At 54.5% G+C, this 14545-nt stretch overlaps 1 protein-coding gene across 3 annotated transcripts in view; it reads right to left on the bottom strand.

Annotated features, from left to right (window-relative positions):
* Nucleotides 1–14545, bottom strand: part of LETM1 (leucine zipper and EF-hand containing transmembrane protein 1) — a 39256-nt gene that overhangs the window by 16438 nt on the left and 8273 nt on the right. For 2 of the 3 annotated variants that reach the window (XM_036070195.2, XM_036070194.2), the window contains exons 3-6: nt 9768–10218; nt 4031–4174; nt 3366–3503; nt 2415–2618 (exon numbers count right to left, since the gene is read on the bottom strand). In XM_036070195.2, coding sequence (XP_035926088.1) covers nt 2415–2618; nt 3366–3503; nt 4031–4174; nt 9768–10218 — 937 coding nt within the window. Of the gene's footprint in view, nt 1–2414; nt 2619–3365; nt 3504–4030; nt 4175–4255; nt 4278–9767; nt 10219–14545 lie in introns of those variants that run through there. The other variant, XM_078068294.1, reaches the window with a different exon arrangement.

The raw sequence follows: 14545 nt of genomic DNA on the forward strand, positions 1-14545 counted from the left end.
GTGGGGATTCGAGTTCTAATTTTCCGCCAGGGCTCCCCATACCTCCTGGGCTAGGTGGGGTAGGCAGCCCACCTGGCTCTGGACACCACCCCAGTGGGGCGCAGGGCAAGGCCTGGGAGCGGTTAGGTGAAGTGAAGGCCCTGGCCCCTGCTGGTCTATGGACACTGCGCCCCGGGGAAGGAGGGCAGCTCGGCACCATCGGCCGGCCTTCCTGGACACCGTCCCAGCTGTGACATCCGGAAGAGGGTGGCGGCCTCAGACCTCAGCCAGCAGTGCACATGGAGGGGTGACGGCATCCCCCTAGTGTCTGCTGGGGTAGAGCGGTCACTGTCCCAAGTCCTCTGTCTTGCGAAGCAGCCCCTTTCCTGTCCTCTGGCCAGAGAGAGCAGGCTTTTGTTAGGGTGTTTTCTGCTTGCTTTTTAAAAAAGATCTCAATTTTAAGTAATCTCTACACCGCACGTGGGGCTCGAACTTACAGCCCTGAGATCAAGAGTCACAGGCTCCAGCGACGGAGCCAGTGAGCGCCCCCATCAGGCTCTGGAAGTCTGCACACATCAGCACCTCTTCGTTGCCGTCTCTTCAGCCCCAAGGCACAAAGACCCACCGGGTTGGTCCTGGGGTCCCAGGGTCTTCTCCCAGGCTTCACAATCTTGTCACTTAACGTCAACGTCCAGGGGAAAGGAAGCCCACTCCACCTTCCCGACGGTGGAGGTCTGGCCACTGTGGCGCTGAGCAGCAGGACGACTTGTCCAAGATCACAGAGCAGGCGAGTGGCCAGGACTCAACCCCAGGCGACCTGCCCTCAAGCTGCCTCTCTGCAGGTGGGGCGGGTGGGGGCAGCCACACGGCAGCCCCCCTCACTCTCCTGCAGTGCGTGCCCGGAGTACGCTCCCAGACGACCTGTACCGCGCTGGAGAAAAGGTTTCTTTTCATCCTTTCAGAAACACAGTGATGCTCTGCTACTTCAAGCTACGACGAGGAGCCACTCTCATCCGACCCACTCCCCGGCTGAGAACTCCCAGAAAGGCAGTAAAACACACACAATACACACCAGGCAGCGTCTGAAAGCTAACGCAACCAGGGCTCGTGCACGGCGAGAGCATGTGGACGGAAAGGCCAGGCAACCACGGAGGTGTGGGCTGTCCGTCTGTGAGCCACTGGGACACGGCAACTTCGACCAACTTTTAGGGCAGGCTGAGAGTCCAGGCCTGGGGCCACGGCTGAGAGGCAGAGACATCTCGCCGGGCTAAGACGATGACAGCCGGAGTCGAGGGGCTGCTCGAGCAGACAGGCCTCGAGGGCCGCCGCCCAGGGAGGAGGACGGGCGGGAAACAACCCCGTCCTCAGGCACCCCAACTGAGCAGCACAGAACCGAGGAGCGGGGCAGAAAATCTGCACAAAGCGGAGGGGCCTCCGGGGCCCAGCTACGCAGGCAGCACTGTGGGGGAGGGCCTCGGCCAGGCTGCGGGCCCAGCCCTGACTGCGGCTGTGATCCCCAGATGACCGGGCCCTCGACAGCAGAGCAGACTCGGGTGGGCCCCTCCCGGAGGAAGACGGCGACACCCGGAAGCCCAGAAACTTCCCACAGACATGTCTGCATTCGGGCACAACTAGATACTGCAAACACACAAACCCAAGAAAACAAAACAAAGACCTCCAGACCACAGTTGTCGGAATAATCGGACAGGAGCTACGACGAGCTGTTCAAGAAAGCGGAGCTCGAGCGGTCTGGGACGGAGACTGAGCACCTCCGAGGTGTGCCTGGAGAGCTATGAGAACACCAGACACCGGAGACCATACGGCGAGAAGCGCCAGTGGAGGACACGAAGGCGGTTTTAGGAGCTCCTCCCAGGAAAAGTGCCCTGGCGTGTGGGCAGGCGGGAGGACACAGCGCTCAGTGCAGCCCTGGGAGTAATCTGCTTGTGGGCCGGCACTTGCTTTGGTCCTCCTGCCCTTTCCCTTGGGAGCCCCAATTGTAGCCACTCTCTTTATGAAAACTATCAAAGATCTGGAACAAAAATCCATGTTAAAAGATGTTTATTACAGCACTGTCTAGAGTAGGAAAATATCAGCGAAAGTGATGGTTAGGAAGTTATGATGCATCCACGTAACAGTTATGACATGTCCATGTAATGAAACAGGCAATCGCTGCCAGTCATCCTTCCAACAAATACTCAGCGACGTGGGCAGGTCTCCTAATGTCCTGCCAACTGACCACCTGTCGGGACGGTTCCAGTGTTACTGCAGCAGACGCGCGCACGCATCCAGTGTGCACACACGGGGCACAGAGTGGGCAAAGAGCCATGATCTGGGAACGACAGGGCCACCAGAGCTTTAGAGTGAGGACACTGCTGCTTCTGCAACCAGAAACCTAAGCACCTGGAGAGGCAGAGCCGCGACCGCAGGCCGCTCACCTTGTCGTCAGCCTTGATGGACCGCAGCCTCATCGTGAGCTGGAAGCGCAGGAAGTTGTTGGTGCCGATGGACTGGAGCTCCAGCAGCTTGCACAGGGCCACCAGCTGCGGCCGCGTCAGGTTATCCAGGGTCAGCTCGTCCTCAAACAACTTGGAGAAACGCAAGATCTCCTCATTGCTGGGTCTCTCGCCTGTCTCTCGGATCTGTGGGAGCAATCACGTGGGTGAGCCACTGGGCGGGGCGCGCGCGCGCGCGCGCGCGTGTGTGTGTGTGTGTGCGCGCGCGCTCCCCGGCACCACCCACGCACTTGGGCCACAAGCCTCAAGTGAAGAAACAAAGGAGGATCAGCTGAAGGGCCCCGGACCATCCACACCCTCCGTCGGATCTGCCTTGTCATTACGCTCCTGCTGGGGAGCCGCCCTGAGCAAGCCTGCGCTGGCTCCCTGTGGAGGACGCCTCCATGCAGCACGCGGCCACCTGCTGCCCCCCTCCCGCCCGCGCAGAGCCGCGGCTGCCGGCTGGCAAGAGGCTCCCCACTGTGGACATAGCTGGGGAGCAGCCCCCAAGCCTGGCCCCCGAGCCTGGCCCCCCAGCATGTCACCACTGCAGGGTCTTAGTTCCTCATCTGCCAAACTCTACCTCCCCTGGGGCTGCTGCGAAGTCTGGAGACACAGGCAAACAATGGTGAATGTCAGCGAGGTTCAAGTTCTCAGGAGAGCAGGCCTGACCTCACCGAGTACGGGGCCGGGGTGGGGCTCCCGGTTACACCCCCTACAGCACTAGTCCACGCCTGTCGGGGAGCCCCACTCTTGCCGTGTGCGTAGAGCAGAGAGAAGAAAGAAGTGAGGCAGTGAGGCATGCCCCCAAATAAGATGGGGCGGCCCTGAGGCTCTAACCAACACTTGGGACCCGTGGGCTGAGGCCACCAGGGCCCCAGAGCATCACAGCACCTTCTGGAAAAACACGGAGAAGTCTTTGGTGGCGTTCCCCTTGGCTGCCTTGTTCTTCAGGGCCATCTCCTCAATGGTGTCCTGCAGGAACTTGGCCAGCTCCAGCTTGACGCGCAGCTCCTTCTTCAGCCTCTCCTCCTGTGAGGTCAAAGAGGGGGTGCTGCACTCCCCTGGCCCGCACCCCGGCTCCCCACGGCTTCCCTGGCTGGCACCAGTCAGAGCAGTTGCTCCTAGTCCTCCGATGGGAACCACAGCACGGAGTTCACGGTAGCCCTCAACCCAGTGCCGCCACATCTCCCTGAACGGCACTCACTCCCACCCAGGACCCAGGTGCTACGCATTCTGAGACTTTCTCTTCCATTTCATGGTTTTAAAAAACACTTGTGTGGCCTCTTGGAGCAGGGCCGCCCAGTGACGCTTCTAAGCTCTGTGTGTGGTGTGGAGTCCATGGCTCTTACCCCCGCGCACAGCCTCAACCTGTGGCCTGAAGAGCTGGGCCAGAGAAACCGTATTCTAAAACACGTTTACAGAGAAGCATGTCCGAAGCACGGCTGAGTCACGAAGGTGACACGGGACACCTGAACGTCAGCCGCCAACAGTGCAGACGCCCTAACTGCATCCGCGTCCGCCCTGCCCTGAGCTCGCCGCCCCCGACGCCCCGTCACCTTGATGGACTGGGTCTCGAACGTGGACGGCAACATATTGGGGAAGAGCTTCACAGCGACAGGAAGCAGGAACTCCATGAACGGCACCACCACGAAGACCAGGAAGGGGACCAGGCGAAAGAGGTCAGCGCAGATCCGGAGAAACTGGGAAAAGGCCGAAGGGGTCAGAGGGTGAGGCGACAACACTGCTCACGTGACCCTCAGAGGCGCGACCACGGGCAGCACCTGGCAGGGGTCGGCGAGAGCACGACGTCCCAGATGGCTCCGCCGCCTGCTCCCAAAGGCGGCTCTTCCTCCCGTGTCTAAACCACGGAAGACAGCCTTCAGAGAGGAGGGCGGACGCTCGCCCTAGCCGTGGCCCCGTCCCCTCATGCCCCGCCCACTGCGGGGCCCTGCTCTGCAGGGACGGCCTGACACAGCCACGGCGCTGCCCACCGGGCCTGGGCGCCCCGGGACGGGAGCAGCAGGCCGACGACTGGCCGTAGCTGGCACCGGCCATGCTGCCCACCCCAAACGGTCAGCACAAAGGAAGAGTGTTGGCTGTGTGTTTCTCAGGATGGCCTGACTTAACCCTGCACTGCAGAGCAATGACTGACAAACATCCAAGTGCTCCATCAATAGAATCAACTACCGCTGAAGCCATTAAAGAAATGCGCAGGTTGCAATCATCCAAAATCCCTGAGAGTGGACACTCCCTGCCACACCCCCAGGCAGCTCAGCTTTCTCTTCTCTCACGACCAGTCAACTACGGCTTGCACTCACAACTGCCTACGCTCACAGGCACCAAAGGCACTCCCATGCACGTCCACGTGTCTGTGTCCATGGTCACGAACTAGACGTGCTTTGGAAGAGCCACGTCAGTCCTAGAAACGGCTTCGTTTCGGCCTCATCTGACATTTATGATTGGGCTCGTGGTCCATCCCCGCTGGAGCCTGGCTCCCTAAGTGCTGGCGACCCCTCTCGTCTGTCAGGAGCCACCTGGCCCTCGATGGTGTGTGCCCTGAGTTTGTGGATGACGCACCTGAGGCTTTTCTCCCTAGATGGCACTCATCTGGCTCTTCTCAAACCAGTCTGTACTCTGCGGGGCACCGAGCAGGGACCCCCAACCTGAACCTATCTCCTCATTTACAAACCTCGCATGTTCACTTTCCTATTTATTGTCAAAACAGATTCACGGATTCCTATATTTCTTCATTTGTTTACAATTCATTACTATTTTTATTTTTATATTCAAATGGTCCAGGATTCGACCATGGAAAGTCCCTTCAAGTTGATGTGGTTTTTGACATTCGTCCATTAATTTTTTTGTTAGTAGTTCTATTGAGGTTTAATTTACTTCCATAACATTCACCACTAAGTGTGTAATTCAATGATTTTTGGTAAATTTACAGATTGTGAAACTATCACCATAACCCATTTTTAGAACATTTTTGTCATGCCATAAAGTTCCCCATGTCCATCTGTAGTCAACCTGCGTTTCTACCCTCAGCTCGAGGCAAATAGCAAATTGATTTGTTTCTGTAAATTTGCTTTATTTGGACATTTCCCATATGTGGAGCCATACAATATATTCTTTGGCATCTGGCTTCTGTCATTAGGTACATAAATGTTTAGGAATGTTTTATCCTTCTGCCGACTTGACCCCTTTAGCATCATGAAATGCTGGACACCAGGATGACCTTCTCATCTTTGCTCCGCCGTCACCACAGTCCGGCACTCAGAAGGCCTGGCCAGCCTTCTTCTGTCAGCACCACTTCCCTTTTCCTATTGTTTCACTTGGAATCTATTTGTCTCTACATTTAAGGTGTGTTTCTTGTAGAATGCATACAGTTGGGTCTTGTTTTTAATCATATAATCTCAACCATTTAATCAATAAAACTAAAAAAAGGAAAACCATATGACCATCTAAACAGATGCAGGGGCGCCTGGGTGGCGCAGTCGGTTAAGCAGCTGACTCATGATCTCAGCTCAGGGGGTGATCTCAGGGCCGTGAGATCGAGCCCCACGTCAGGCTCCGCAGCGGAGCCTGCCCAAGACTCGCTCTCTCTCTCCCTCTGCCCCCCCCCCCAACAAAACAAAACAGCACAACCCACCACAGCAAAAGATACCAAAATAATGGACTTCGGTAAATCTGTAAGACACAAGATCAATATATAAAAATCAGTTGTACTCCTGGGGCGCCTGGGTGGCACAGTCAGTTGAGCATCTGACTCTTGGTTTCGGCTCAGGTCCTGATCTCAGGGTGGTGAGATGGAGCCCCGGGTCGGGCTCTGTGCTGGGCGGGGAGTCTGCTTGGGATTCTCTCTCTTTGCATCCCCCACTCATGCACACACGCACGCTCTTTCTCTTTCAAATAAATAAATCTTTTTTTTTTAAGATTTTATTTATTTATTTGACAGAGAGAGAGAAAGTGAGAAAGGGAACACAAGCAGGGGGAGTGGGAGAGGGAGAAGCAGGTCCCCCGCCGAGCAGGGAGCCCGATGCGGGGCTCGATCCCAGGATGCTGGGAAGGCAGACGCTTAACGACTGAGCCACCCAGGCGCCCCTCAAATAAATAAATCTTTAAAAAAAAAACAGTTGTACTTCTCTATATAGTAGACCCTTGAACACCACAGAGGTTAGGGGCAGTGACCCTCCCACCCAGTCAAAAATCCACGTATAAATTTTGACTCCCCCCAAAAGGTAATTGCTAAGAGTCTCCTGTTGACAGGAAGCCTCAGTGAGGACAAGAACAGTCGATGAACACGCATTTTCTGTGCTGTAGGTATCATATGCTGTATTCTTACAATAAAGCCAAACCCCCCCCCCAAAAAATACTAAGAGAATCATAAGAGAAAGTACATTTATAGTGTGTATGTTTTTTATGTTTATACATTTATTAAAAAATCTGCACATAAGTGGATCCACACAGTTCAAACTTGTGTTGTTCAAGGGTCAACTGTACTAGCAATTGACAACTGGAAACTGAAATTTCAAAGACTCCATTTACCTACAAGAGCCAAAAGATGGAAGAACCCAAGTGTCCATGGAAGGACGGACGGATGGATAAACAAAAAGGACGCACAACCCACATGGTGGAGTGTCGTTCAGCCTTAAACAGGAAGGAGACTGACACCTGCCGCCACCTGCGTGGGCACTGAGGACACTGTGCTGAGTGAAGGGAGCCAGCCACCAAGGGACGGATGCTGTGTGACATGAGGCCCGCAGAGGAGTCCCATCATAGGGACAGGAAGTAGATGGTGGGTGTCGGGGGGCCGGGGAGAGTGTGGGGAGCTAGTGTTTCGTGAGGGGCAGAGTGTCGGCTTGGTAAGATGGAAGAGTTCTGGAGGTGGAGGGTGGGGACGTTCACAACAATGTGAAGGTATTCAGTGCCACAGGAGCATATACATAAAAATGGTAATTTTAGATTGTGTATTTTACCACAATAAAAAATTCCATTTGTAATAGCATCAAAAAATATGACACCGTACAATATTGCTAAAAGAAATGAAAAAAAAATTGTTTTATTCCACATTGACAACCCCCAGAAGTGCCCCCCTTGTTTATTTTCGAGTCCTTCCTTACTTCCCGACACAGGCCCATCCAACGTGGTGTACAAGCTCATCTCGTAGCACTGCTGGTGAGCGCTGTCTCTGAGGAGCCCTGGTTAGAAGCCGAGGGCTGGGGGCCAAGTGTCACGCCCGCCACACCTGGTCACCACACCGAAGGGAGCAGAGGCTGCAGCGGGTAACAGTCTAACAAAGCCAGAGACTCAGGAAATAACGCCTCAGAGAGAAACCGCGCTAACTCTCGATCACGCGCCTGGCGTCAAAGGATGGACCAGCAATTTCACCATCCTAAGAGCATCACCAATGGTGAGCATCAGCACTCTAACATGCTCCACCTGAAGTCAGCACTTGGAGGGAAAGCTCTGGAAGGAGGAGCCATGAGCATACTGGGGAGGCAGAGAATCAAACCCCCGCCAGCTCTCCAGAGACCCCGGGAGCCCACCAAGCAGGCCCTAACTGCACCTCTCCACGGACAGCTGCGTCCGATGTCAGCTGCACATTGTCCCGGCTGGAAAACCAGGACCCGGAAGCATCCAGAGTGCACGCAGCTAATTCGAGCACGAACGGAGGCCCATGACGGCACCGTCTCTGCCCACACGGCCACATGACACACCGTCAACAGACATGCACTGTGACCCTGGGCACCGGGCGCTGCCGCTGAGCCATCTCCGTGGCTAAGCCACGTCTCCTGCGACAGGGCACAGAAGCACCCCCCCCAGCAAACACTGCAGGCCCACGGGGCCCAGAGTCAGAGGACAAAGCTACCCTCCGGGTCATCGTACCCCACAGGAGTCCCACACAGTCCTGTCATTCTCTACTTAACACCATCAGCAAGCATCCAGCAGTTGCGTGACCTTAAATTCACACTTCAAATGTACCTCCCGCTTACACAATACTTACACAAATTATTTTACAATCTCTTTGCCTTTGTAAACATAATTTAACAGTCACTTTTCTATAATTATCAGGACTGCCAAGTTTTGTTCAAATTCGAAGTACCTGCAAGGCCCTAAACCGAGGGAAAAAAGCATTGCTCCACAAGCCCCCTCCTTAAAGCTGGCAACACGGATACGCGGCCTCAGCCAAGCCCGTGTCCACACTGGGACGTCGCCCTGGGATGGGCTCATCTGCTCCAACTCTGTTTTTTCTTAAAGTTTCACTGTCTTCAATGAAGTAGCAAACACATGCACCTTTCAAGGCAGAATGGGATGGGGGAGGAGCAGAAGGGAGTCCAGGTCATAAAGCATTAACTTGTGTGCTGTAATCAACACCCAGCGAGCGCTAAGAGCATGATTCTGAAATCCCAACGCCACTGCTCCTTCCTCCAATCCTCAACCTGCTCCCTCCTAAAACAGCATCTCAGGGGACACTCCAGCCAGTTAAAACAATGACCCATGTTTTCCATGAAGTTCCTGAGAACTAGCATAAAATCAGAAGCCAAAGTAACTCTCATACATGACAGCCAATTCCTAAGATCCTCTGAAGGTCAACTTCAAGAGAACAGACATCACTGCACCTCTCCTTGGGGAATCTGAGGGTGCTGAGAATGTTAAAGCTGCCCCTTGCCCCTGGGGACTCACCAAAAAAAAAAAAGAGCAAGAGGGGAAGAAAGAAAGGTCAACAGTGTAACCATCAGTTATTTCAGACAAAATAAGAGACCTAAAAGGTCTGGGCTCCTGGAAAAACAGGAAGACTTTTTTAAGAGCTGGGGGATGGCATGGGGCACCTGGGTGGCTCAGTCGGTGAAGCGTCTGCCTTCTGGCTCAGGTCACGATCCCGGGGTCCTGGGATGGCGCCCGTGTTACTGGGCTTCCTGCTCGGCGGGAAGCCTGCTTCTCCTTCGGCCTCTGCCCCTCCCCCCAAATCGTGCTCTCTCTCGCTCTCGCTCCTCTCTCTAATAAATAAAATCTTAAAAAAAAAAAAGAGCTGGTGGACGGCAGAGAGCGCTGGTGCGCCCCACGCGGAGCCACAAGCTCGGGCAGGTTCTGGGGCTGAGGACACACGTCCGGGAGCTCCGGCAGAGGGCGGTGCCGCCGTCAGCGTGGCTCACAGGGAGGGTCGAAGGCTGGTTTTTCTGTGGTTTTTTTTGTTTTTTGTTTTTAAAAACCAAAAGTGGCAGAAAAAAGCTCTAAACGTATTTTAAAGCTCCTAGAAGGGGAATGGACCAGGAAGTCTCGCGTGCCCATTACCTGCCTGCGCTCTCTGCGGGTCAGGCTGTGGCCGTGGAGGATTCGCCAGAGCATCCGCGCGGCGATCTTGGTGTCAATCCAGAGCAGGCGGAAGCCATGGTAGTAGTGCTTCAGCTCGTCCAGGACCCTCTGCCCCAGCGACTTCTTCACGGCCACCTCCGGCGGGGGGCTGTACACGGGGCCTCCCTCCTCCAGCTTCTTGTTCTTGTCCTTTAGGGACTTGAGGGACTTCTCCACCACAGAGTCATCGCCCAGTGGGGGCGACGAGTGCCAGCAGCGCAAGGGAAGGAACGGTGGCCCTGGGACAACCAGACTGGCGGAGGTGGGGGCCCACGGCACTCCAGCCGCCGAGCACACGCGCTCGGGCCTCAGAGTCCAATAGCCACGGGGATCGGTTCTGAAGGAAAGGTGCACGGGGTGGACGGGAGTGCAGCAGCGAAATGGCATGTTCCTTGAAAAGGGAAAAAGGAAAACAGCGATGAGGAGCCAGCCACTGTCTACGACCTCCCAGCACCACATACCGACGAGAACAACACAAACCAGAGCCGTATCACAACTACACGCACACTCAACGTTCCTGGCACGTGAAACAGACTCCCCACCGCTTCCTGATGCTCAGAAAACACATCAGGAAGAGGAGAAGCTGCTTGCAAGGGGCTTGTGCAAGAGACCAAGGGCAGCCAGTCCCCATGGGCTCATGGAGGACACCAGGACACCAAGGAGCCTGGGCAGGGGCTAGGGCCTGGGGTTAAGGGACAGGCTGGACACAAACAGCAGAAGCCTGACCTCTGGACTAGAGAGACCCAACCTTGGGGCAGATCTCCCATGTGGGTTCCCAGACTTGGGGAATTTGGGGTGGGGCAGGGTCGAGGGCGGGGTCCTTTCCCCTACCAGGTGACTTTCTACGAAGACCTGCAGCTCTTGAGCAAGTCCTGGAAGTCAGTGAGGACACTCGAATCAATGGTGACCCAACCCTGTGTGCAGTCCAGCAAAGATGTTTGTGCAAAATGGCAAAAACCCAACAAATCACATCCAGAGCCCACTCCTCCCTCTCTTCCCTGTGCTGCTCCCTCTGCTCAGCCCAGAGCCTCAATTACAGCCCAGTGCTGGAGCAATTTACCTGCACGATTCTCAGAACCCCACCATCTTCTATGTACCTCACCTGTCCTACCGGAAACCTCCTCCCTCCCTGGTGCACAAACCCGCTTCTGGGAGGCCACAGGCTCCCAACTTAACCTCAGAGGCAACACGCCCCAGCCTCTTCCCATCTGCTGGATCATCTCACTGCACCTGGCCCAACACCAGCAGTGAGGACCTGAGCTCTACAGCTGCCTGTCCCAGTTCAAATTCCAATCCACTACTTATTGCTGTGAGACCTTGGGCCACTTAATTAACCCCTCTGTGCTTCGGGAGCGTCCTCTGTAAGTGGGTGTGGTAATATATATGAAGTACCCAGAACAGTGTCTGGCACGAGCAACACCGACCAGAAAGGTGGCAGCTATGATTACTCTCCCATCAGAGCAGCTGAGGGCTGGAAGGAAGCTAGTGAGTGTCCAGTTCAGCTGCACCTTTTACGGATGGGGAATACCGAAGGACAAACAGGGACGTGCCCACCTCAGGCACGGGGCACCGCCGGCCTCCCGTCGATCAACCCCGTGCTGGCCTCCGGCCTGTCTGCAAGGGCAGGGTCAGTCCTGTGCCATGAACCCCAGGTCCCCACAGTCAACACCTGAGCGGGAAGGTGGTGGCCTTGAGCTCACCCTGCTGGGTCACAGCTGGAAGGGGCAGGCTGCACGGAGCACAGCAGAGCTGCTCAGCCACGTGGGGCTGTGAGACCGTGGCCACAGCCTGGGCCCTCCGCGCCTCGGCCTCACCTCCCAGTGCGGGCGATGACAATGCCCACACACAGGAAAAAACCTTACCTCCTAACCCTGTCAAACTTAATTATCCCATTTTCCAACCCTCAATTAGCAAAAGGAAGCAAGTGGCTTCCCTGAGAAGGCATGATGTCAGCAGCTGCAGGGGGCGGCCCACAGGCACAGACAGACTCGTGAGAACAGAGCAAGCAGAAGAGCACCTGGTGTATCCAGCTGGGCCCAGTGACGCTCCAAGATCTGGCTATCTTCACGCACACTAGAGACTAGCATTACTAGCAATCTAGCCAGAAAGGTTTAGCTATTTTCAAAAAGCATAAAATTGCATAATCTGTTATTTTAAAAATATTTGTCAAAATAACACTAATCTGCGCACGGCTGCTTTCCCATGGGCAGCTGGGGCCCTGCTCTGCCCCAGCTCACGAGAGCCCCTGGCTCGGCCTTGCTCCCGAGAAGCGCACACCCGCCCCACCCACACAGGGTCAGTAGGCCCCTGCCCTTCTCCTGCTTTTCCTCTTTTTTCCCTTCAAAGTGGGGAAAACCCACTCCGGGCAAAAGCAACGTGTCAACAAGAAATTCGCAGTCACTAGAGGACAGGCTATTGGCATTAAAGCTTGGGGGCTCCTATCCAAGGTGCCCGTTTTACTTTAGGGTGCTGATGCCTACGTCCACCTCAACACACACAACTTGCTGCCACCTTCAAGAAAAGAAAAACCAAGGACACCCTGGCTGGCTCAGTAGGTAGAACATGTGACTCTTGATCTCGGGCTTGTGAGTTTGAGCCCCACACTGGGTGGAGAGAGGACTTAAAAATAAAATCTTAAAAAAAAAAAGAGAAAAACTAAGTCGTGGGGCCCCTGGGTGGCTCAGCCAGTTAAGCGTCTGCCTTCGGCTCAGGTCATGATCTCAGGGTCCTGGGATCGAGCCCCACATCGGGCTCCCTGGTCAGCGGGGAGCCTGCTTCTCCCTCTCCCTCTGCTACTCCCCCTGCTTGTGCTCTTTCTCTGTCAAATAAGTAAATAAAATCTTTAAAAAAAAGAAAAACTAAGTCATGCCTGGCAAAAGAACGCATTCACGGGGTCAGCACGTCCCGTGCCTTGTGGCGTCAGCCGCACAACCACAGGGTGGCACGGCAGGCAAAGGGACCCACACCGGCTCTCCCCGTGGCACCTCCCTAACTCTTGTCAACGGCAGAACTCCTGTGCCCACTCGACTCCTAACACGTCCCGTTCCTGAGGGGACAGCTCACCCAGACGATGGCCTGAGGCTGGGCCAGGGAGGATAGCAAGCCTCCACGTGCCACCCTCCATTCTTCAGGGACACGATACCGGCAAGGGCAAAGTGACGCCAGCAACAAGAAGGGAAGCAAAGACTGACAACAGAGCAACACGTACCAGGACCGAGAGGAATGATGCCCGAAGTGCAGGCCATCTCTCTGCCCAGAGACAAGAGGTGAAACGGCGCTTGCCTACAGGACAAGGGGCCCCTCCGCCTGCAACATCCCAACACCTGTCAGAGCCCTCGAGGCCCCAGGACAGCACACCCTGTGCCGGGAGCACTCCAGGGACCGGGGAAGCAGCTAGCACCACCATTTTCGCATTTCGGCAGCCCGTCTTATGAGCACTCGCACTGCACCAGACTCTGGAAAGAGCCTCACGGCAGCCCCACTCTTCCTACGGAATGAGCTCCAGGACTAATGAGTTAGTTTGCTTATTCCCAATTTTAGGTGCTCCCTTGCTGTCTTTATTTTTATGATAAAGGAGGTCAAGAGCAGCCAGACAATGCCCATGACATTGTCTTGGATCAGAAACTCCCCACCTGCTCACCGTTTGGGGTCTGGACCATTTTAGCTGAAGACTGAGATCGCAAAAGAACCAACAGAGAGAATCACACTGGCCTCAGGACAACGTGGACTTCTGTGGCTGGACCCACTTACACATGGAGGTTTTCTGATAAAGGCAGGACAGTCCTGTAAGTACATTTTCCTTACGACTTTTTGTCTAGCTTGCTTTCTTGTAAGAACGCAGCACATGATACATGAGATATGTGCGAATTGACCGTTATGTTCAGCAAGGCTTCTGGTCAACAGCTGGCTAGCAGCAGTTCAGCTTGGGGAAGTCAAGTCGTATGTGCATCTTCCACTGCCCAGGGGTCGGCGCCAGACCCCTCCCTGCATTGTTCAAGGGTCACCTGTCCTTATCCATGTGGCTCAGTATTTCTTTTTTTTTTTTTTTTAATTTTTTATTGTTATGTTAATTCCCATACATTACATCATTAGTTTTAGATTTAGTGTTCCATGATTCATTGTTTGTGCATAACACCCAGTGCTCCATGCAGAACGTGCCCTCCTCAATACCCATCACCAGGCTAACCCATCCTCCCAACCCCCTCCCCTCTAGAACCCTCAGTTTGTTTTTCAGAGTCCATCGTCTCTCATAGTTCTTCTCCCCCTCCGATTTCCCCCCCTTCATTCTTCCCCTCCTGCTACATTCTTCTTCTTCTTTTTTTCTTTCTTAACATATATTGCATTATTTGTTTCAGAGGTACAGATCTGAGATTCAACAGTCTTGCACAATTCACAGCGCTTACCAGAACACATACCCTCCCCAGTGTCCATCACCCAGTCACCCCATCCCTCCCACCCCACCCCCCACTCCAGCAACCCTCAGTTTGTTTCCTGAGATTAAGAATTCCTCATATCAGTGAGGTCATATGATACATGTCTTTCTCTGTTTGACTTATTTCGCTCAGCATAATACCCTCCAGTTCCATCCATGTCGTTGCAAATGGCAAGATCTTATTCCTTTTGATGGCTGCATAATATTCCATTGTATATATATACCACATCTTCTTTATCCATTCATCTGTTGATGGACATCTTGGCTCTTTCCACAGTTTGGCTAT

This window comes from Halichoerus grypus, chromosome 3 (genome assembly GCF_964656455.1).
Source record: "Halichoerus grypus chromosome 3, mHalGry1.hap1.1, whole genome shotgun sequence".
Lineage (NCBI taxonomy): Eukaryota > Metazoa > Chordata > Mammalia > Carnivora > Phocidae > Halichoerus > Halichoerus grypus.